Source organism: Erpetoichthys calabaricus, chromosome 3 (assembly GCF_900747795.2).
Source record: "Erpetoichthys calabaricus chromosome 3, fErpCal1.3, whole genome shotgun sequence".
NCBI lineage: Eukaryota > Metazoa > Chordata > Cladistia > Polypteriformes > Polypteridae > Erpetoichthys > Erpetoichthys calabaricus.
The window spans coordinates 49,602,519-49,627,200 of record NC_041396.2 but is presented as its reverse complement, the minus strand read 5'-3'; the positions used below and the strand labels follow the sequence as shown (position 1 = coordinate 49,627,200).

Genomic DNA, 24,682 nt, shown 5'->3' with positions numbered 1-24,682 from the left:
GTGAAGAACCTCCTGAAAGTTAGGTAAAGTTTTGTCAGACAAAGAAGTTTTCCAACCTCGACAAAAACTCACGAACAAGCGGGCACAAAACAAGAATGTAAATCCAGAAAAAACTATAATCAGTTGTGCACTGAAGTGTTGAAACAACAAAATGGGAGCAGATGATGTGCTTGTAGTCCTGGACTGACTGGGGACCGAGGGTGTTAAGAGAGAGGCATAAGAGAGGAAGATGTACAAAATAGGAAGATTTTATTCTATAAAAATTATTTTAAAAAGAGTTCACAATTTCTGGTACAAAAATATGTACAGTGAAAATAGCCAATGCTATTTTTACAAAGGAAGTTTCATCTCCCTCAATGCAGATGAAATGGACACTCATACATAATACTCATTACATAACCTCAAATAAAAAACAAACAGTCTAACTTATTCAAACGTAACTGAGCATGACAATACATACGTCCAAGATCATTAAAGAAAAAAAAAAACACACTAGTATACAGTTTCTTCGACAATTAAACTTAATGAACAGTCTGAACTCCCCCTGTGGCTGTCGTTCTGCACTTCGGACTGACCACAGCCGCACTAACTCCCAGCACTGATTTTGAACTCTCAGCCACAGCCAGCATTTTAACATGCCATGCGCAAGGCTGTCATTTGAAACTGGCAGTGGAGAGACGAAAAATTCCTTGAGAAACTATCAGCCAGTCCTAAACTTGTTGTGCTCTTTTGTTTCACTGAAACATACTGTAGTTAAAAGCTGTTTAATGTTGCTTACAATAGCGCTCCTAAAGCATCTTGCTTCCTCTAGCACACTGTTGGCCTGCTGAGGCGATACTGTCACATAGCTCACTTTTAAAACTAGTGCCCTCATCTTGTTTCACCCAGCAGCCCTCACGGCTATCACTCTATAAGTACTCGGTGTCACAGAGAGCCAGATATTAAATTTGTAGCATAGAGTACAATTAAAATATCAAAACTGAATTAGATGACAATCTACTACAGAGCATACTTCTACACACAGCTACACACAAATTCATAAACTGATTACATTTTTGTCTTAAAAATGCACATTTATTTTGAATTTAGTCACCTATAAAAATTTTAATTTACAGTAATTTCATTTATGCTAAAATGATCTACATTTTCTGCACATCCAAGCTAAACTAGTGCAATACACAAAGCATAGACTGTCCACAATAAAAATGCCTTCTAAAATAAAACAAAATGCATTATGACCTAGATGTCCTAGATGGCCTGCATGTGAAGCATACATAAAGTGCTGTGTATTCATCAGTGTTGTTCTTCCAAGTACTGAGATAGCATATAATAAATTGAACAGATGTAGAAAATGTTATATACATCATAACAGCTTAGAATACTGTCAGAAAAAGAAACATACTAAACTACAGTAATTACTGTTGGGAAAAACCTTGAAGGCACTAAATGTTGGGTGAAAGTAAAATGTATGTAATTAAAAATGGGTTACATTATAATAAACAAATTCAGCTCCATATTACTTCTCTGCGATTTAACACTGCTGTTTTGTTTAGCACAAACCATGTACTACTAAATATCATAAAAGCAGTTTTGGGCAATCAAGGCCACTGAGGGAAATGTTAAGCTACAGACACCTTGAAAATTAAAAGCAGTAAAATATATTTTCTTTCTTTCCTTGGAAAATAAAAAGTAAATCGAATCCTACCAGCAAAACTCTGATGGCCATCAGTGCTGCTGCTCCCGTAGAGACAGTGCTATCCATTAAAATCACATAATCCTCACTTATATCTTTTGGTAACCTTAGATAATGCAACTGTTGAAAAATAAAAGAAGGTAGTTTAGGTGTAGTGACTTCATTAGTTTCACTCTCTTTATGTCCCTATAACTCTGGGTCTGATGATGTTAGGCAGTTCTCTTTATAGCCATGCAACACACATAGTGTAGCAAAGAATACTGCAGTTTCCTAAATACACATACATGTATTATTAGGCATCCTGCCAACTTTCAGATTAAATAGCCACAGATATTACAAAAATTAAACATTTTCAAGTAAAAGAATACTTTCTCAAAGAAGGCTTATTTACACATGATGAAAGGTTGCTGTTAAAGCAGAAAAGCTATTGTACTGGGATTAAAACCATAACTGAGCATAGTGCAACTGGAGGGAGTTTGTACAAGATAAGTTTATAGCACCATAGGAAAAGTTTATTTACTTGTACAATATTATTAGAAAGAGATGCATAAAAGCAAGTCAAGGTTGTTCATGTTATCCTAAATTAATAAGATTCATAAAAATACTGTTTGTTGTAATGTTTAAAAGCAGAAAAAGCAATGTACTGTAAATACAGAATATAACTAATTATTGTCCAGGCATTATAAAACAATAATATATATTTCTGTTTACTAAAGCATAGTAAAACACAGGAATACACATACAGCATATATGTATATTATTTTGACTCATCTGAAGATTTTACAAAAAAATATTTATATATTAAAGCACAGCAAGTGATCTGGGCTTCCTAAAATGTGGTGGGGCTCCAAACTTACCTCCGGCTCCCCAGTGTCATGATTTGTTTGGATTAGAATCTTCCCCAGCCGAATATCCTTGCAAACAGCCATAAGAGCCTGCTCCATGGTTTCTCCAGCTCGAAGAATGGAAACACCAGTTATCTGTAGATTACAGCAGATCATATTATCAAATATACAGTCAAACAATTTAATCTTGAATATGGATCTAATAATTTTGTGAATTTATCTTATAACCATAAATTATTTACTCGTGTATGTAATAATACTGCAAACACTGAACAGCTTACACATTTTTAATACTTAACACAATAAACATCTGAGTAGATATTAACTGTATTTTTCTAGTCTTGTGATCACAGACATAGTAAAAAGGCCATTCTTCCAAGCAGATCACCCTTAAATTCAGATAAAACATGCATTTGAACTCTATATGTAACCATTGTAGTGGTATTTGTAGAGGGTATTATCTAATATACTTATTTAAAACTTCTGTATTATCATGTGAATCCTAATCTGTCTTAACCCAGATTTAAGGTAAAAGCTCTGCCTGTTCTTGAAAATGTAAGTTCCAGGGTTAAAAGGTTTAAAATGATTACAGATTTTAGCACAGCAGTACGGCTGCCTAGTATCAACAACAAACTGTTAGATGCTGAAGCAGATGATGAAATTTGTTTGCTTTATCAAATCCTGATACCAGCTGACTTTTTTTAATTTAAAGCACCATTCCTCTGCATGACTAAATCATCATATTACACACTTTTTTCAAGATATAGTCAAATTTAAATCTAAAAAAATCAATTTTCTTTTACAAAAACATAAAACTAGATAAAAATTCACACTAAGAAATAAGTCATACACTTCAAAGACACAGTAAACACAACATTTGAATGATAAGTTTAAAAGCAGATATGTTTATCCATTGATTTTATAGTTCATTTATCATTCCAGAGTGGATATAACAAAATGTACAAGAAAGGAACCTTTCATGGTATTAAATATTTTGGATGAAGATTTGATTCTCTAGTACATAAAATGCACACTCTTTCACTGTTCTGGGTGACAATTAATGGTATTAAGTTAAAATGGATGATACATGGGTTATAAAACATAACTTACAGGTAAAGAGAAAATGATTTGCAGTGAATGTCAGTCTGTTGTTTTTTTTCCCCTTATATGCCCTTCAAACATGCTTTTTCTATGCTTCTGTCATTTGTACGTCAGAATTTTTAAATATCTGTTACATAGCAATTATCTTTTAATGGTATACATAAACTGTAACTATACTAGCAAAATCACTTTCATTTTGCTGGAGAGAAATATTTCAAGGTCTTACCCTCTTACCACTGAACCTTTTTCCTTCATATATTGACCCCTGTGGTGTCTCCACAGTGACAGCCTAAAGGAAATATTGAGTCAGAGTTATTAAATAGTAAGTATGTTTCTATACTGGTTATTTTCAAACAAATGAAACAGAAAGATGTATAATTCTATATAGTGGTTGCTGGCTTAAGCAGATACCATGGTAATGTTCCTTTAACATAAATACAGCTAAAAGCAAGTAACCAAAAATATTTACTGTATGTTATCAGGCAATAAAAGAGACATCAGTTAATGTAAACATCATATATACAGTGGATTCAGAAATAGCTTAAGACTCCTTTCCTTGTGTTGTAGATTTAATTATAAATGGATAAATTTTCCATTTTCCAGCAATCAATAACCCACAATGATACAAAAGTTTTGCAGAATTATGAAAAATAACAAGTACAAATTTAAATGTTATTAAAAATAGCAAAAAAGTATAGCCTGTAAGTATTGTGTAAGTACTATTTATATTAAAGTTCAAAACTAGCTCTAATAAAGCCATAATACATTTCTTTAGCACTTCAGTGAGGCAGGATTAAAAAATTAAATCTAAGCCAAACAAATGGAATTCACTTTATTAACATTATGTTGATAAAGTTACGATTTTTAAAAATTTTAATTACTAAAATGAAACCTACTACCTGTCCCTTAGACCCAGTCCCAACAAAACTGATAAAAAGCTCAATGGCTGTTCTGACAGCACCCATTCTTAACAACAGTTCATCACTGATTGGCACAGTTCCTAATGCAATAAAAGTGTCAGTTATCAGACCATTATTGAAAAAACATCAAAGCTAGACCCATATATGCTAGATAGATAGATAGATAGATAGATAGATAGATAGATAGATAGATAGATAGATAGATAGATAGATAGATAGATAGATAGACAGACATTCATTCAAGTAAATTATTAAATACTGTATATACATATACTTTAGTCTGAACACATACTAGAATGACTACAAAGCAAGAAAATTCAAAAGAAAGAAAATTTCTGACTTGGCAGTCACAGTGACACATTACGTAGACATATTGTTGTTGGTAAAAAGGAGTCCCTGTAGCATTTCTTTACACACTTGTGCTGAATAATTTGCTATCAGGAAACACTCGGTGTTAGTGTGTCAGAGAGAGGATGTGCAGCATTGTTCATAGTGGCACTCAATTTCATCTTATATCACTTTATCACAGTCTAGTTTCCACACCAGTCATGGTACAGAAATGGCACTAGCCTGTGTTACAAACGAAATTCTAATATCCTTTGATGAGGGAAATTCAAAAGTAATTATACTGTTAGACTTAAGTTTAGCCTTTGACACCACTGACAACTCCCTTCTGTTACACTGTCTGTAAAATCAGGCACCATCCTTGTGTAATTTAGTTCATATCTATCAAATCAATTTTAGTACATTCAGAAATGTGCTGAGAGTATCCTGTCATTATATTTAGAAGTTTAATACAGTGTTGCACAGAGCTCAGTTCTTGAACTTTTACTGCTTTTACTTTACATGCTTCCATTGGGAACTATCAGCAGAAAGCATCACATTCATTTTCACTCACACACAGATGATACCCTGGCATATCTCTTTCTTTTAGACAAAATGATGTTTCTTCAACAGTGTCATTAATTAATTGCATCAGTGAATTAAAAACAGTGGATGGATGAGAACTACTTGTCTCTGAATATAGAAAAACAAAAATGTTTCTTTTTGAGGGGCATAACCATATTCTGTAACTTTTTAACTCGGTTGGACTAATGCTTAGCTTTACTGAATTAGAACAGAACTTGGACAGGAGGATGTTTGTTTAAAACGCACATTATAATGCTATCTAAAATCTTTTTTTCCATTTTACAATTTGAAAGTTATGACAATTTATAAATGTAAATATTGAACAAACTGAGTAATTAATTCATACATTTATTTCTATTAGGACTGACTACTGCAGTGTGTTACTCACAAGCTGTTACATCACTCTTTACACAGATTTTACTTAATTCAAAATACTGCAGCAAGAATCACTGTAAGAACATAAATGTCTGACTGCATATCTCCAGTTATTGTTTTTACACTGGCTTCTTGTTATGGTTAGAGTTGATTTCAAAATCCTCCTTCTTACATATAAACCCTTAAATGGCCAAAACCATGCTTACTAATCTAAACTATCATTACTCACAAGCTAGAGAATGCATTAAGATCTCAAGATGCTGGGCTACTAAGGATTCCAAGAGTTAACAAAATAACAGAGGGAGGCCAAACTTTTAGTTACAGGGCACAAAGCTACAGAACAATCTGCCTGCTTATATAAGAGATGTCCCTTCAGTTTCAGCTTTTAAATCCAATGAAGGCTGAAGACTCACTACTTTAGTACAGCACACTCTGATTAGAGCTGCTGACTAAGCTGTACATATTGCATCTTTGTTACTTAGTCATTTGTACAGAAATATATTTAATGTGATAATTATAAACTGTTACTAATCCTCCTATGTTATGCTTCTCTTCCTGGTATCCTGCTGTGGCACTTGGTGCTACTGCTGTACTGCCATGCAGTTTTCCTTTCCATGGAATAGCATATGAGAAACTTGGAGCCTTTGAATCAATGGATATAAAGATTCTGTTCTCAGATTACAGTCTAGAACAGACTCTACTGTAGAATGCTCAGGAGGGGTGGGCAGCCGGTGAGCCTATGTCCTTGACTCTGCCTTTTACAACTGAAGACGGGCCCCCAGTGGTTAATTTTCTCTGGGGATGCTACTGACTGGAGTTTTTGTTTTCCTCTCATGCTCTGTCAGCTGGCCATTAATTAATGGACAGTTATTTCTATGCTCTGTTTATGTTAAACAGTTTCAAACCATTGTGTTTCATGTCTTTTTAAACACATTTGTGTCTTTATGTACACTCATTTAGCTAGAAATTTATATCTACCTAACAACTTGTCACAGCACTCTACACCTGCTATCAGTAACAAGTGCTATACAAAAATAAACTGAATTGCATTGAATGTATGCAGGGGTCATCACTCACTGCATCTAAATGTTTTTTATTTGACATGGGAAATATTTCATATTTATCTTTCTTGGATATTAGTGTGACTGGATGCTAGTGGTGTGGTTTTTATGATGATATGATGTACAAAGCATTACAACAGTACTAGGAGGAAGGTCTGCTGGACATGAAGATTAGGGTGAACACCACCTTTTTATTAGTATGAATATCACATCTGTATTTGTTAATGTGAGTAAAAGTAGCATTAAAAATTAATAAGACTAGGGGGCTTGGCCCCCTGCTCGCTTGCACACCCCCTCCCATCGACCCACCCCTGTGGGCACGCTATACTCTAGCCACTTCGCGTCTATGCCCCTTTGTTTTGTCAAAGGGGGGGGAGGGCGGGGGTGGTTTATGGGTGGCTGAACGCACGCTGAGGAGATGCGGTCTGTTCAGCTGCTGTGTTTCTCCTGCTGCTGCTGAGCTGCGCATCGATCATTTAAAAGCCTGTACAGCAGCTGTCCTTTTGTCTCACTGCCTTGTCCTGCATGACGTTAAAGTGTCTCTCACGGGGTGTAAAATTGTCTTCCGAGAAGATCACGTATAGTCTCTTTCCATGCCTTCCAATATTTTAATTTTTTTTTATAAATAGAGAGATGGGCCTGTGACCTACACACTTTACAATAAACACACTCTAATACTATAGTACAGTAATGATGATATATCAGTATGCTTGTAAAAAATCAGCTGGCATTAAGAACATTCAATTAATAACTGGTTTTATGTGCTAAATGAACACATCGGTGAGTCACTGTGCTCCACATCTTTTCCATTGTTTGAACCAAATGATATGAATCACTTTAGCAGACCAAAATGCTTATCAGTACAAAGCAGCTGTTTGTGTCTTACTTTCACCTTATGGAAAACAAAGCTAACCAAGGACCTTCTCTATTCCAAAGATTGTTTGGCAATAAATTTGCTATTGTAATGAAATATGCTGTGAGAAAGTATTTATCCCTACCTGGTAGTCTCCATTTTTGCATATTTGTCACAATAAGTAGAGTCAGATCCTTAGACAAAATGTACTGTTAGATAGCCTGAACCAGAATGTGCACTGCCTATATAAAAAAGTTATTGCTGCCTTAGTTACTCATGCAAACAGCTGATCAAAGTTACTGGATATTTAGACTCAGCTGACTGAAAACAACCAAACTTGACTGCAGTCAGCCCAGTCGAATCTAAACCTCACCATATATTATTGACCCTTATCATGAGGGAGAAATAGTCACCACAAGGTTTCCTGAAGAACACTGCCTCGATCTAGAAAATTCCAGAAGAGATGAGAAAATAACGTTTTTGAAACTTACCAATCAACAGAGGGTACAAAGCCATTTCTAAGGCTGTAGGACTGTCCAACACCACAATATTCTCAGGAAAGGTCATCGTTCCAAATTTATTCCAACAGCACAGCAATGACTCATTCAAAATGTCATAGCAGATCTCAGAAGAACACTCAAAAAATTGCAGGTGCCTCCGAACTCAGCTAAGGTCAGTGTTTATGGCTCCATGATCAGAATGAGACTGAGTAAAAATGTGTTTCATGGAAGGGCAGCAAGGCTGGTACCTCTGCTACCCAAGAGTAATTACCATTGCTTATCTTTCATTTGAAACAAAACACTGAGTGATTCTCAGACCTTTTGAATTTATATTTAATGGACAAAAAATAAAAAGTACAACTCTTTGGACAGTACCATGGCTTACTATCTCTGAAATAAAGCTAACATAGCATTTGACAGTAAGAACATCATACCTTCAATAAAACACTACCATTGAGGTGGTAGAGTGATGATGTGGGGAAACTTTGCTAACTCAGGACACAGAAGATTTGCCATGATTGAAAGAAGCATAAACACTGCACTTTACCAGAAAATTCTTAAAGGGAATGTCCAGTCACCTGACTGTGACCGGAATCTAAAGCTTAAATGGGCTATGCAGCAGTACAACGACCCAAAACAAAAAAGCAAGTCTACAACTGAATGGCTCAGAACAAACAAAACTAAACTGTTAGAGTGACCTAGTCACAGGCTTGAATCTAAAAAAGATATGGTGGCATGACCTGAAACAGACCTACCAAAGTGGTTCTACAGAGAAAAGTAGGCTAAAACACCTCAACAGTGATATGAATGACTTATATCCAATTATACAAAATGTTCAGAAGCAATTATTATTGCTAAAGGTCCTGCAATCAATGGTGAAACTATGGAGACAATTACTTTCCGACACCAAACTTTGTTCCTTGAATAAAGTACTAAGGTGTTGTACCGTGTTAGCCATTATGAATGTAGGAAAAGTCAAGCAAAATGACACCGTTTATTGGCTAACTAAAAAGATTACAATATGCAAGCTTTCGAGGCAACTCAGGCCTCTTCTTCAGGCAAGATGTATCTTGCATGAAACATTGTGGTTGCCTAAAATTTAATGTGCCTGCTTGATCATGGCTGCAAATGTAAAATATATAATTTACTTGTTCAATGTGATTTTTGTGCCTGTACATGTCTGGATAGCTTCTTGCTGTCTAGACTGTATGAAAAACATTGATTTTCAAGTAAGATTACAAACTTCCATTGATCAGATAGCTTCAGAGTTTACTTTTGACACAGTTCGTGCTTGAAAAATACCTTATCACAGAAATACACTGACAAAAACAAACAGAACAGAACTCCAAACACATAACTCTTCATGTCAATAAAACTATCAGGTAAAGCGACCCACACATCAAAGACAAGATGGTCCTGCTTTGTATGTTCATGCATGTCCTTCCAACAGTGGTTCTGCACTAAAGCAGCTTCGCAGTCTCCCCGAATTCTTTAAATCTGCATACCCAGGTGCTCCTGTTGATCTACCAGTTCAATTCCAATACCCATTTGATTAATTCCTAGGAAAGCGTCAAACTACCAAGTGAATTCAAGATAAACGAAAATATTGATTTTTCTTTTCTGAATTCCAGAAATCATGGGGTGGAAGATTCCTTCATCATTACAATTGCTTCCTTCATTTTACTTGCACTGTGACATCTGAATGTTCACTAAACTGCTTCAGAGAAGGAAATTGGTTCAACACAGTACCATCAATATCTATTTCAAACAACGTAAGATCGCACTCAAATATATAACCTCTTCTAAAAGCAAAATAGTTCAGTTTCCCTTGAATTGCAGTTTCACATTAAGGCCATTTAAGTGTTAAGTTACATTGACCAACTTCTCTAGCCAAAAAGGATCATCTAAATGAGTTGAGAGGTAAACCTACTTGTGTAGAAAAGCTTTAACATGCAATCTATGCAGTGTTATCCACACTGCATGACTCATCACACGCTATAGAGAAATAGGGAGATGACTGCAAATTTGCTGACTGCTAATATTGTTAATCATTTTCATAGTCCTCTCTCTGATTGTCTTTGTGGAAAAAGCAGGTCCTTAATTTTCTTAATTATATTATTTTTCTCTGTGAAATTAGTAAATATGTTTCGCTACTTTGTTAAAAACACTCATTAACATATTAAGCATCGACAAAGGGCTTTCCATGTTTTATCCATATTATTAACCGAGAATGGTAAACCGGATGGCATGGACGCAGGTACACGGCGATGGGACCATGAGACGTACTGCGCAGGCACGTACAGCGCACGTCTCATAAACCGCAAGCAAAGTCGTATCCACCACACACGAAGGAGTCACGGCCCAAAAACGAAAGAGCTCAACTGATGTGAATGAGAAATGAAGCAACAACGCGCCCATAGCTAACGACTACCGACACAGCCACACAAAAAAAGAGGATTCTGCACTGCGGCCCAGATTCAAACGGAAGAGGCTACGGCGGCCCCACAGGTCCACATTGATAGTGCGGAAGGAGCAGGCGTCACCGCCATATTGTGAGTGGCACTACTACGGAAGGCGCAGGCGTCACCGCCATATTGTGAGTGGCACTACTGCGGAGTGATGTTAGGAATAATGTGTTGCTTGGGATCGTACAAACCGCTGAACGCTTTACACCGAATTCAAACACAATACAGCTCAACGATACAAACACGAGCCCACCTGGATAAGATCAGTGAACGCAGGCGCCTACAACGCGCATCTGAAACTGCGGAAGCAAAGCAGGCACGGGTTCAAAACGAACGAGCTCGACTGACGGATATACAAACACGAGCCCGCCTGGATAAAATCAATGAACGCAGGCGCCTACAACGCGCGTCTGAAATGCCGCAAGCAAACCGGGCACGGCTCCAAGACGAACGAGCTCGACTAATGTATTTCAGGATACCCAACGCCGGGGGTAGGCGAGCGAAGCGAGCAGGGGGCGGAGCCCCCCTTGTAATCTCCTAAGACACCATAAAATTGGCAGCAACCATGGATTTATCCAGTTTGACAGAGTTATCTCACTCTACTCAGCTTTTAGCTTCAACTCTTTCACTGCTGCTTTCCCAGCATCTCCAAAGGGATACATTTCAAAGAAAGTTGAATGTTTTGTTGTGAAACGTCTTCGGTGATTGCTTATTTATTGATTGAAAATTTCTCCTGGTATATTAAGCACATGGATAAACCTGACAAAGTAGCTGTGACTGCATGTGCCTCTGTCCATTCATCTCTAAATTCTCTTCATTCGTCTTTTATGTTCTGCTTTATTGGCATTCAGAGAACTCTTGTTTCAGCTGACTTGTGACACGATTCTGTTTTGATACAGTTTTACTGTTAGACTACTTTCCAAAATGTCTACACACGCTTAAAGTGGTACAGACTGGACCGATATTATCCAGTTAAGCTGTTTTGTGTGAAAAATCTTCAATTTTTCAATTGCAAACTGTGTATTAAATGTAAATTATTTTGTTCAGTGTGACACCACATGTAGTGGCAAGGCTGGCATCAGACTACACAGTGGGTGTCTTGTAGTTTGGGAAATACCAGGATCTGACTTGACAGAAGTCAAACATGGAGACACAAACACAAAAAGGTGGTATTTTCTAAAAACAAAAGTGGATTTTATTTACAGGTGCACAAAAACACAAAAATGCCTCAATCAAAAAATAGTGAATAATATTTAGTAAATTTGCCAGTCCCAAAATGAAGACAAAAATGGATATACACAAAACGGTAGTCTTCCTAAAGAAAGAAAGCAGTCAGGAAGAAACTATACACCACAAAGTCCAAAGAATCCAAAAAATATTTACAAGGGGAAAAAAAGTGTAAATGCAAGAAAAACAAAGTGCACTGTAAACTCAAAATCTATAGAAATACTTACACCAAAACAATACAATAACTAGGAGCTATCTATACTTCTATACAAAAGAAAATATATAAAGTAAGACACATGCTGCTGTTTGGTATACTAGAAGAAATCACTATACTAGGGGGTGGGCAAAGTCATTCCTGGAAGGCCACAGTGGCTGCAGGTTTTTGTTCCAATCCAATTGCTTAATAAGAAGCACTTATTGCTCAACAAACACTTCTCCTTCATTTTATTTGTCTCACTCGTTAGGACTTTGAACACTTATTGCTTATTTTTGTCTTAAACAGCTGTATTCTCAGTTTTTAATTACCCCTTATTAGCAATAGGATGCAAATGATAAAAGAAACCAGCTTTTCTCCATTAATCTTGTTTCCATTCACACCTGTGTGTATTCATCATGCACTATTTGGTTCGATTAAATACTTGGAAGGAAAGTGAATACAAAAAAGTAAAGGACTGAGAATTACTCTTCTGTTTCTGACTTCAAATCATTTGGATGATATCCTTAGAAAGGAAAAAAAATCTAGGATATGAGAATGACCTGACAGAGTTAAAGCACTAGCAAGGAATGAAATTAAATTATTGGCAAAAATAATTTTCTAATTAAATGGCTGGGTTGTAACAAAAACCTGCAGCCACTGTGGCTCTCTAGGACTGACTTTGCCCACCCCTGTATTATACCAACCACACCACTGAGTCAAAAGATTACTCCTAAACGCAGGATATGCCACATATACTCGGGGAACAAATCTTACGGCCAATCCTGTGACACACTTCTCCTTTATACCAACTGTGACTGACGCAGGTACATACTGTACCGGTGCTACACTCAATCACTGCAAGGTGCGAGTGAGTATAAGTGAGAGCTTGAGCGCATCCTGACACGCTCCCTTCACACAAGTCGATACGTTCTACAAAATAAGTTACTTTTTCTTTGTAACCTTAACTCTGGACTTTCTCTTGGGGATCCCCTTCTCACACGAACGCATGCATGCACAAGATTAACTAAACTAAAACTCTCTGCACTGTTCTCATTATCCACAGCAGGGACTAGGGAGACACTCGCCTTTATGATGGGCTATGCGCAGTGTCCTCCAGCAGGCCTGACCTGAAGGTGTGCCCAACCCATTAACGGCGTCCCGCTGTGTGAACCTGCCGAAGCCAAAGTTAAAATCCTTTAAACAGGTAAGTGCTTTAACTTTTTATTTTGTGTAAGTTGTCTTTATAGTATTCTTAGACTTTTTTTTCTTTAAAGTGGTAATGCCTGGCAGAAAGAAGGTGACTACACTCAAGACGAACCAGGATAAACTGAATTTGCAGGACCTTATATTACAGACATGGCAAGCATGCTTTTGTATAGTACTAGTAATTAATGCACTTGATCTAGTAACTTTCTTTTTCAATTACTTTATGACCTTGGAATGGAAAATAAGCACAGATGCCAAAGAACCTATTTTAATTAATTTATAACCTGCGAATGGATGAATGCCGTAGGACTACGAATTACCAAATTAGTTTATAGCTTGAGAGAAAGGAAGGAATGCAAAGGTACTTAAAAGATAAAACACTTCGATCAGAGCCTTTTGTCAACAGGACAAGGCAGGCAATCAAATGTGTAATGTGCATTTTAACATAAATGCAACTCGTCTGATGGACCAGAAGGGCAACATCAGAGATCAATAGATGTGAGATCATCTGATTTGGACTGTAATCTTCTTATATAATACGCTTCCGGGGCTGTCTGTTTGTCTGTCCAGGATTTTAAATCATCTGTAGCTTGCAAACCATTTGACCTATTGACCTGAAATTTGGTACAAATAAATATACTACATGACATCTACTATCCACTTTCGAGGTGATGATTGACCTCCAAGGTCAAAGGTCAACCCAGGAAGTTCAAGCTCAAAAATCAAATAACCTGTAGCCAGAAATTTGGTAAACATATTCTACGCTGAAACTCTGCACAACAGCTTTATATTAAAAGCGAAGAGTTTTGGAATTATTACTCTATTTTTATTTTGTTTTATTGTAGAATCAACTCTTGGCAGCGGGCAGTAGGGCGGCCATGCGGTGCATGTGTAGGGGCGCTGTTCTCATCCCTACCACCTTCGCCATTACTTCCCCTACCTCACGAAGCAGCAAGTGCATCAACCTCTGAGCAAACGAATGCTAAACGTACAGAGGAAGAAAGTCAACTACAGTGATCCCTCGCTATATCGCGCTTCGCGGCTTCACTCTATCGCGGATTTTATATGTAAGCATATTTAAATATATATTGCGGATTTTTTGCTGGTTCGTGGATTTCTGCGGACAATGGGTCTTTTAATTTCTGGTACATGCTTCCTCAGTTGGTTTGCCCAGTTGATTTCATACAAGGGACGCTATTGGCAGATGGCTGAGAAGAAACCCAACTTACTTTTCTCTCCCTCTCTCTCTCTTGCACTGACTTCTTCTGATCCTGACGTAGGGGGATTGAGCAGGGGGGCTGTTCGCACACCTAGACGATACGGACGCTCGTCTAAAAATGCTGAAAGATTATCTTCACGTTGGCTACCTTCTGTGCAGCTGCTTTGTGAAGCGACATGCTGCACGGTGCTTCGCATACTTAAAAGCACGAAGGGCACATATTGATTTTTTTATCTGTCTCTCTCTCTGCTCCTGACGGAGGGGGTGTGAGCTGCCACCTTCAACAGCTTTGTGCCGCGGTGCTTTGCATACTTAAAAGCCAAACAGCCCTATTGATTTGTTTGCTCCTTTGAAGAGGAAGATATGTTTGCATTCTTTTAATTGTGAGACAGAACTGTCATCTCTGTCTTGTCATGGAGCACAGTTTAAACTTTTGAAAAAGAGACAAATGTTTGTTTGCAGTGTTTGAATAACGTTCCTGTCTCTCTACAACCTCCTGTGTTTCTGCGCAAATCTGTAACCCAAGCATGACAATATAAAAATAACCATATAAACATATGGTTTCTACTTCGCGGATTTTCTTATTTCGCGGGTGGCTCTGGAACGCAACCCCTGCGATGGAGGAGGGATTACTGTATATTTACTGCATATTACTGTGCAGTGCGGCATTACTTGTCTACCAGTAATACAGATTGCTAATCCAAAAGCCACCCAGGACATTAACCCCTTTGACAATTCTGATTTTCAGTAAGCTTTTCTAAGACTTTTTATATCCAGATTCTGCTACCTATTTAATTTTATATTTACTTTTCTTCTAATTAGTATGTTTATACATTAATAAATTCATGGCTTTTTATATGTTTTACACTTTGACTTTTATGTGTGAATGAAATATTAAAAGGGTACAAAGTGTGAGTTAGATGACTTTTTTCTCATTCATAGGGTTTATCAAGGCTATTGAGGTTGCTCAACAATACTAACCACAGTTGTTTTAATTAAGTTTCATATAACCAAAATAGTTGCTCTTTTACGCATGTTGCGATGACACCTGCATATTTATCAGAGCTGGTAATAGTGAATCCCTATGTGTATGTGTGTATATCTGTGTATGTGTTAATGTTCAAGTAGATGAACCCAATAAAAGTTCCTGGTAAAACTTCAAGATAATAAGCTAAATTAAAAAGATGAACATCATAAGCCACCATTAATCAATACATGACAACAGCAAAAGCCTCTTCAGATTTTTTTGAAGTGCTATGAAGGCTCCGCAATGTACTCACTGAATCACTATAAGCAGCATACACTAAGTCTGGTTCAGAGCCACAAACAGACAGCCAAAGTGCTGCTGCATGCAGTTCAAAGCCCATGGGTTCCTGAACCCCTGTCTAGTTGAACAATATATTGAAAACAAACAGAGACAAATGGAAGCTCGTAAACAATGTAGATATTACATGAAGGTGAAATTCTACATTTGTTTCTTAGTGATAAGGAAGCAAAGGGCAAGAAGCAGTATACTGAAAACCTTTTTTTCCTTCAAAGACAGGGCTCACCTTGAGTGGTAAAAAGGAGAGTGCATGCTCAATCAAAAGCCTCATTAATCTTTTAGAGTAGAAAATAAATTCATCCCGATTTGTGTCCTTATTCCTGTGAGAAAAACAAATAATGATTTATTACATAAAGCATGGCACTTTGTATGTCGATTATAAAATAATTACAACATTAGCCTAGGAACTCGGAGTTGAGTTAGGTTTAAGAAATATTTATAGACATCTCAGGCTCAGGTAGTGGCTGTTGAATTCTTGGCAGAAGCTTTATAACAGTTCAAGGACATTTTTCTACATTAATGAAATACTTTAGGATAATGGTCAGTAAATAAGACAGTAAATGAAAAGGTAAACTTTTTTCCTAATATTAAAACTGATAAAAAAGTTTGGATTATGATAGTGTATCAATGCCTTTGAAAAAACATTTCACATTTAAACTGTATTCTACCATATTCAATAAACTGAATATATTTTTGTGAAACAGGACCACTGTCGTAAGCACTTGTATGTGTTTTATCAGTGGACATTACAAAGAGTGGTGAACATTTTCCTCAGCTCTGTAGGCTTCATTAATATTCTGCAGTATAAATCGGCAAAGAAACTTCAGCTATGAAGTAGTACAGTATACATCAGAAGATACAGTACACTGGCACCCATTTAAAGAAAATTATTATTTACAAGTGCATTAAATGTGAAAACTCAAAACTTAACCAACTCAAGCTCAAAATGACTTAGGAGAACAAACAATTTCAGACATAAGGTTTGGAAATTAATTAAGTAAATAAAAATATGTATAACGTTTGAAAGGTATAGTGAAGCTGGTGAAAGAAAAGTGTACAGTAAGCTTAGGGTGGCAGAAGTTGGTTTATAGTAGCTCATTGAAGGCAAACTTTAATAACAGAAAGAAAAGGAAGGTAAGATATGGAAGACTAATGAGAGAAAGGTGGTATTAAAGAAGAAACAAATATGTGGAGCCAGTGGGAAAATAAGGGAAACATTGGTTGCTGAGTTATACGATCAGTGTGGGAGCATAAGATTTGGTGAGAAAGCAAAAAAGGGAGGAGTAGTGGTGAAATGAAAGTGTGCAAGAGGCAAAAATAAGAAAGAAAAAAAGAGGGAAAGAAGTAGGATCTGAAAGGGTTGTTAGGTAATACGGAAGAGTATAAAGCAGCTAAAAGAAAGGCAAAAGGACCAATCAAAGGGCAAACGGGAAATGGGGACAGGAAAAGCAGTAGCCCCAGATGGACATGATCAAAATAGTGACAGTCAACGGAGTATAATTATTGACCAGATAGTGTTGCAATCAGTATGGACAAGAAACAGATAAGAGAATTAACGATAAAGGAAACATTAATGATTGTGTCAAATATAGGGGATTCACGGGAGTAATGTATGACATGGATAGAAGAATTAGTTTGAAAAAGCACCACCACAATATGCTCAGACTTAATCCAATTAAGAGCAGCAGGGGGAAGAAGCCTATACCAGCAGTACTGAGTACTTAGCAGAGACCAGGCCTGGACAGGGTGCCAGTCAATGGCAGGGCCAATTCCAAATTGGCTCTAACATGCATCCCTTTTGGGAACCCCTATACAAACTCTTTATTCCTTATTTTCTACTTCACAAATAGGAGGGATAGAGAGAGAGAGAGAGACTTGATTACAAAAAAGAATTTAGTATATAAAAATTCAGTCAGACAAGCAGCATTTCATATATACCTGTATTATAAATTCTAAAATCACAGACTAGAAACATAATGCAAAAATGTGCTATGCAAATTTGATAAACAGAGTTAAGCAACTTTTTACTGTTGCAGGAATGTTAATTATCAGTAAATTATTATGTGAATTAAACAAATCTACTAAACAGTAATGGTTCTAATACATACCTGATTATGGTGTGCATACCCCGCACCTGTGGTGTGCTCTCCATCACACTAAGCATTGTTGGCAGGGGCTGTCCTTGATGGGCAGAAGCCAGGGCTGATCTGTACAAGAAAAAGGGGTGTAGGATGGAGAGAAACATAAAAAGACTTGCTTTGAAGTAAGAAAACACAAAAACAATTTCAAAGCAAACTCACTGCAAGAACGTAAGCCAAATAAATAACTATACATATATAGTTACAGCACATAACTATATATATATATTTATATACACACAAATATATACAGTACATGTACTTTATGGGAGATGGGACTAGATGTTAATCAATTTAAAAGTAATCTAAACCTTTCTGTAGAAGTAATGGAATCAGATTGGATGTTTTATTAAAATTGTTTTCAACCACCTAAAGAAAGCAGCAAACAGAAAAAGAAAGACCCAGAATGACAACTTTGGACAACAACCAAATCTTGTTTTATCCTGAGTTTCTCATAAATTAATATGAAAGGTATCAACTGCTGAATTTTTATTTACGAAAATAAGGCACAAAAATTATAAGGACAAAATTTTCTACTATCATTATTATGCCAGGGCAGCATGGTGGCGCAGTGGGTAGCGCTGCTGCCTCGCAGTTGGGAGATCTGGGGACCTGGGTTCGATTCCCGGGTCCTCCCTGCGTGGAGTTTGCATGTTCTCCCCGTGTCTGTGTGGGTTTCCTCCGGGCGCTCCGGTTTCCTCCCACAGTCCAAAGACATGCAGGTTAGGTGGATTGGCGATTCTAAATTGGCCCTAGTGTGTGCTTGGTGTGTGGGTGTGTTTGTGTGTGTCCTGCGGTGGGTTGGCACCCTGCCCTGGATTGTTTCCTACCTTGTGCCCTGTGTTGGCTGGGATTGGCTCCAGCAGACCCCCGTGACCCTGTGTTCGGATTCAGCGGGTTGGAAAATGGATGGATGGATTATTATGCCAACCTTTTCTGTGGAAGTTAATAGTCTGCACAACTTGGGCAACACATTTGTTACAATCTAGACATACTGCCATGACTCACAATAATTATAAAAACATTTATTTTTTATTTACAGAACATTCACGAACAACGTGTGCTACAATAGATTCTTTCAATAATACCAATTAAGCATTTTTTTAAAAAAAAATACATTTTAGTAAGAAGTAAATACCTATGCAGAACCACAAGACAGAAGCACTCTGTGCAAGGGCATTTTTAATTAAGTCTTCTTTTTCATTTTGTTTTCTATTGGTTTATTAACACAAAATTGAAAAAAAGGCAATAAACACAATATTATGAATTGGTCGGAGATCTTAATTTAAAAAAAAAAAAAAAAAACTACAGGGTCACAGGGGTCTGCTGGAGCCAATCCCAGCCAACACAGGGCGCAAGGCAGGAAACAAACCCTGGGCAGGGCACCAGCCCACCGCAGGGCACACGCACACACACACACACACACACAGCAAGCACACACTAGGGACAATTTAGGATCGCCAATGCACCTAACCTGCATGTCTTTGGACTGTGGGAGGAAACCGACGCAGACATTGGGAGAACATGCAAACTCCATGCAGGGAGGACCCGGGAAGCGAACCCAGGTCTCCTTACTGCGAGGCAGCAGCACTACCCACTGCACCACCGTGCCGCCCTATCTTAAATATAACTTTATTAAATACTAAAATGTTTTTTATATGGATTAGATATCGGCATTTGTACAGGTATGTGTAAGTATATTTAAAAAGTTGTTTATGATAAAATGTGGTAAGAATCTGTGCTTCAATATTAGTCTTTTAATGCATCACTAACCAGACTGCCACCATCCATTTAACTCTGTCTTTAAAACTTACTGTAGTGTGGGATCCAAAGTAGTCTAGGGTCTCTTCCAGATAAAGAGGAATATATGTGCAAAAGTGGCCTCAAAATCTGAGAAAAGGCAAAGTCCTTAAAACTCAAAACAGTTAAAAAGAAACCCAAAACCAAATCAAAAGGGAGCCCCGGACTCAAAATTTTGAGTTCCAATGTAGCCTCGTGTCTCTTCCTGACAAAGGGGGATATGGGTTCCAAAATCTGTTGAGACTGGACCAGGGTTGTGGAATTATATAAAGAACGAACAAACACACACACAGCTTTATATATTGGCTTTGAGATTTTGCATTATCCTCTCCGTTTTACTTTTGGTATTAATACACTACTACTTTGGTACTCCTTTTTAGCTGGCTTGTACCTTTCATATCTGTTCTGACATGCCAACTGAAAATGCTTTTACAAACAAAAAAATTAAGCCAATTAATATAGCCAAATTGAAGTGTCAAATATGTGCATGTAACAGACTAAATCATTTGCTTCATTTTTATTTAAAATTAATTTATTGCTAAGAATAGTTCAGGATCTTTCAGTAAAGCTTAAAAAAATTACAGTATGTGTGTATTGTGGACTTCTGATAGAAAACATAATTATTACTCTATGCAATGCAAAAAACTGCTGCTTTCTGTTTATTGTTTCTGTTTGAGTACTTAGGTTACCTACATTTATTTTGTCATGAATATGAATTTATGCCAACAAGATCTTAAAATGGAAAACTGATTTTTGAATTTTACATTAAGTCCACTTGCTGGATGTTTTGTTTATGCAGATCAAATTCCCCGTTTCCAGCACAGAATACATGTTTAGACTAGTGTCTCAAAAGTCGACAAAACATACATTTTATAATTTAATAAAGGAAAATGATAAAGACTACATTTAAAACACAATTAATTAAGTAAGCAATTTCATTTTATAAACTTGTTATACTTTGCTTCCAATTTAATTGTTTACCAATGCAAACAGAATGACTAATCATATATATCTAACAACAAGAACACACCATAAAGATGAAGCAAATAATTATTTAAGTTACTTATACGATTAATTAAAGATGTAATCAGTTGTCAAAAATTGTCATTCGCAGAAAATAGGTAAGATCTGGGTGGCAAAGACCTAATATAAAATATAGCAGCAGGTTTTACGCCATGCTTGGCTTTGCAAAACAATGAAATATGAATGACTCCCAACGAAGAACTTTTACTTTAATAACAGTTTTTACAAAAGTACCAAGACATGGTGGCACTTTGACTATTGTACATCACGCTAAGAAAATCATTTCTTAATGGTATAGTGGGTTCTGAAGGAAGTAAATAAGTTAAGAGGCCAAATCTAAAATTAAATTGTATTTTGAAAAATATTTTGCAGGACAGCCAACTCAAACCTAAAAGAAACAGGCAAATGAGAACCAACTTTTTTGGGAAATCAAATTTACAAATGCAAAGAAAGTTAAAAATACTACAAGTGTCTATAGTGATTATACAGTACTTTAAAGCTAATAAATACATTTAAAAACTGAAAATAACTGGCTATTTTTTTGCAATGAGTTGCTAAAATGTAAAAAAGAATGAAAAATAAAAAAACAACTCTTTTCAGTTCAATTCCTATCTGATAGTGCTGTAATCCACAAAAAAGCAAGTTATTATCTAAATATCTGGTGAGGAAAGCCAAAGCGCAGGGAACCAGGTAAACAACAACAAAAAAAAAGCAAGCCAAGCAGCAAAAAAATAAGGGAAAATTAGAGATCCTGGATGATTACTTGCACAAATCAAGCTGTAAAAAAAAAAAAAAAAAAAAAAAAAAAAGATGCATGAGTTTATCCTCACATATCCCAGCGTAGTTTCCTCTGTTGAAGTAGACAATTATTCAATGCAGGACATTTGATGTAATATACAAAGACAGAAAAAAGAAACAGTTGAATTAGACGGCAGCACAAAGAAGAGCATACAGTAGATCTGACAGAAAGCTAAGAAAGGGGTGGGATGCAGCAGAGTCTCCAAATCTCAAAGCCTTCCTTCAGTTTCAAACTGAAAGAAGAATTTAATCTTTGAACCCTCTTTGCCAGGGAGTTATTTTGATGGTATGAAACTCTCAGCTGTGTGCGCTTAACTTTCCATGATCTTAAAACGCCTGAATTTATAATTAATTATCAGATGAAACATAACATGTTCCTGTAAAACATGTACATAGTGATCAGTGCATGAAGGTTTGTGTTTTCATATAAATAGATGATTAATTAATGCTTTACTGTTTAGATTTATAGAAGGATTGAACATTTTAGCTAAAAGTTCAAATGCTATACAGTACATGTCATTCTAATTAAATTTGGTCTTTTTATTGCTGGTTGTTCCTTTGTCCAGGGTAATTAATACTGATTTCTACAAATTACTTTGTCCTGTGTGTACAGTTTTCAGTTAAATAAAATACCATAAATGTAAAAAATTGAATAATGGCATTTTTAATCCGGTAATTAGTCATACTCTTCCTAAAATCTGGTACAGAAATACATAAGTTACTATATTATATATAGTGTTATGAACAATATATTTTTCCCAGTTTTAAAGAAGCAGGTAAGAAAACATAAAACAGCATTTGAGAGGAAATATATACTATCAAAATAACATCAGCCTGATGTCAGCAATAGCCATAACCAATTGTTTCTATTTATGAAAAGGAGAGATTCAAAACTGAAAGCACTTAATGACTTCACTTTATATTCCTACATAAGCATTTAATTAATGTTTAGTTTTTCAGATTTATAGTTTACATATATTACTACTGCACAGAATATTAGTTTGCCCACGGAAGGTACTGCTGGGGTCTCAAACTTAGCTCACAAACAGCAGCACTTTTGTAATAATAGGCTACTTCTGTAACATAACTGAGATCTTTTTATTGCTCCCATTTTTTCTTCTCTTTTTCAAAAGCCTGTCACATGGTGTTTAATAGATATCTTTGCACCTTTCATTGTTTTTACAATGAAACTCTTATACAAGGATATAGTCATGGGTTTGTGAATGCATTACTAGAAATTGTTTTCTTCATTAAGCTGGAAGAGTTCAAGAAAAGTTATTAAATAATGAACTCAACAGACAGGTTTAGATTTTAAGTACGATTTAATCTGCTTATGATCAGGATGTCATATGCTCCTGCAGCTTTATATTAGAAATTTTCTAAACAATAATTTAAGGGAAATTATAGAACTGCTCCCTTAGCAAAAGTAAAAAGCTTAAAAATGAGTCTGCTAAAATTAAACAGGTTTACATAAGTAACACAAAAGGGTAATATACAAAAGGTAAACCCCCACCCACTAACTTAAGACATAGATGTAATAAGATCGAATTAAAAAAGGATCTCAATTATGAGGCAGAATTAACCACTTATTAAAAACTTGGCTTCAGTAAACAACAACTGCAGAATTAAAAAAAAAACAAAAAAAAACAAACTAAGCCTGAGACCTCTAATATAAAGGTACATAGCACTGTTGTACAATTTATGCATGTAGTGAGCCCTTTGCAAAAAGCAATATACAATTTTTATTAAAATTTACTGCACAATCATTTATAATTACAACATGAAATGTTAAACAGAATGCCAATTAAAAAAAATGTCTGTTGCATTTGATGCCATGTGTACTTTTGATTTTGCTTCTCTCCATGAATTTCACTGATTGACAATATTTAATAATATTAACACTGAAATAAATAAAATTGCAAGTTATGAATAAATTGTATATGAGACAATTTTACATTACCCTCAGTCATACCTCACAGTGATTTCACGCTGAGATGGTTAGAGTACATTCGGTCAAGGTTTAGCAAGTATTTCATTACAAACACACATAGGGAGGAGAGAAATAAAAACAAAAATATATATGTATATATAAATAATGAAATGTCACTCTCAGGAGCCAAGCCATTCAAACAATCAGAGCAAAAAACAATGTTGCAGCCAGACTGCAGTTGCAGATTAAGTTTACATGCAATTAAGTTCTGTCTCAACATTTTGCCAGAAGTATACGTAATTAAAAGTGGTTAAATATCAATTTCCTTTTCTCATTTTTAGAGAATAAACATAACATTGAGAATGAAGTAACATTATTAACCATAAAAATACTGGCACTGCAGAAACCTTGGTTGTTAGTCAAAACAAATTACTAACACTTCTTATAACACTTGAATAAAAGGAAAATTTTATAAAATGAGAAATTTTATGCAGCCTCACGTTTTTTACAAAGAATACATTCTAGGGATCAACTATATTTACATTTATAAGTTAATGCTAATTGCTTTTTTCTGTTAGAAATCAAATCCATTGTTTCAGAATAATCTTGAGTATGCAATTCAAATTATGCATATGGTACGAATCTGTGGATCTAATACGTAATATATAGTGTAATAGAGATAAAAAACATATCTAGTCATATTGAAGTGCCCAGCAAGATACAAATAGTCTAAGAAAGCCAGTGAAACAGCGGGTCATAAAGTGGCAGAGAAACAGGAGAAACTAAACCTGCATAATTCAAGGATTTATTTTGTTTTACTTAACAATACGTCACATTCAGCATCTAATTCACCCAGCATTTGCACTGTGTACTGTGAAAAATATATTAGTGCTCTTCAATTTTTATCTGTCATGAAAATTGTTATACTATATTATTTTTTTGGGGGGATGACACTTTTATAAAATAAAACGTATTTTTATAATCGGTGGACTATATGGAGTGAAGTATGGCAAGTGCTTTTATTGTTAAATTAGTAAATTAGACCTGGCACACTTCTGTACCTAATTATACTATTCAGAAAACAGTAATATCTATATTC

The 24,682-nt window shown here is 35.9% G+C and overlaps 2 protein-coding genes across 6 annotated transcripts in view; one reads left to right on the top strand and one right to left on the bottom strand.

The window, feature by feature from the left end:
• Positions 1–24,682, top strand: part of slc30a2 (solute carrier family 30 member 2) — a 293,279-nt gene that overhangs the window by 74,130 nt on the left and 194,467 nt on the right. The window lies entirely within an intron of this gene.
• si:ch211-243j20.2 (uridine-cytidine kinase-like 1) overlaps positions 1–24,682 on the bottom strand; it is a 242,853-nt gene that overhangs the window by 178,388 nt on the left and 39,783 nt on the right. For 3 of the 5 annotated variants that reach the window (XM_051925487.1, XM_051925490.1, XM_028796787.2), the window contains exons 8-13: positions 21,686–21,705; positions 18,003–18,101; positions 16,121–16,214; positions 3,866–3,928; positions 2,551–2,673; positions 1,706–1,813 (exon numbers count right to left, since the gene is read on the bottom strand). The exons of 1 other annotated variant lie outside the window; for it this stretch is intronic. In XM_051925487.1, coding sequence (XP_051781447.1) covers positions 1,706–1,813; positions 2,551–2,673; positions 3,866–3,928; positions 16,121–16,214; positions 18,003–18,101; positions 21,686–21,705 — 507 coding nt within the window. Of the gene's footprint in view, positions 1–1,705; positions 1,814–2,550; positions 2,674–3,865; positions 3,929–16,120; positions 16,215–18,002; positions 18,102–21,685; positions 21,706–23,625; positions 23,643–24,682 lie in introns of all 5 variants that reach the window. One more of the 5 variants, XM_051925491.1, reaches the window with a different exon arrangement.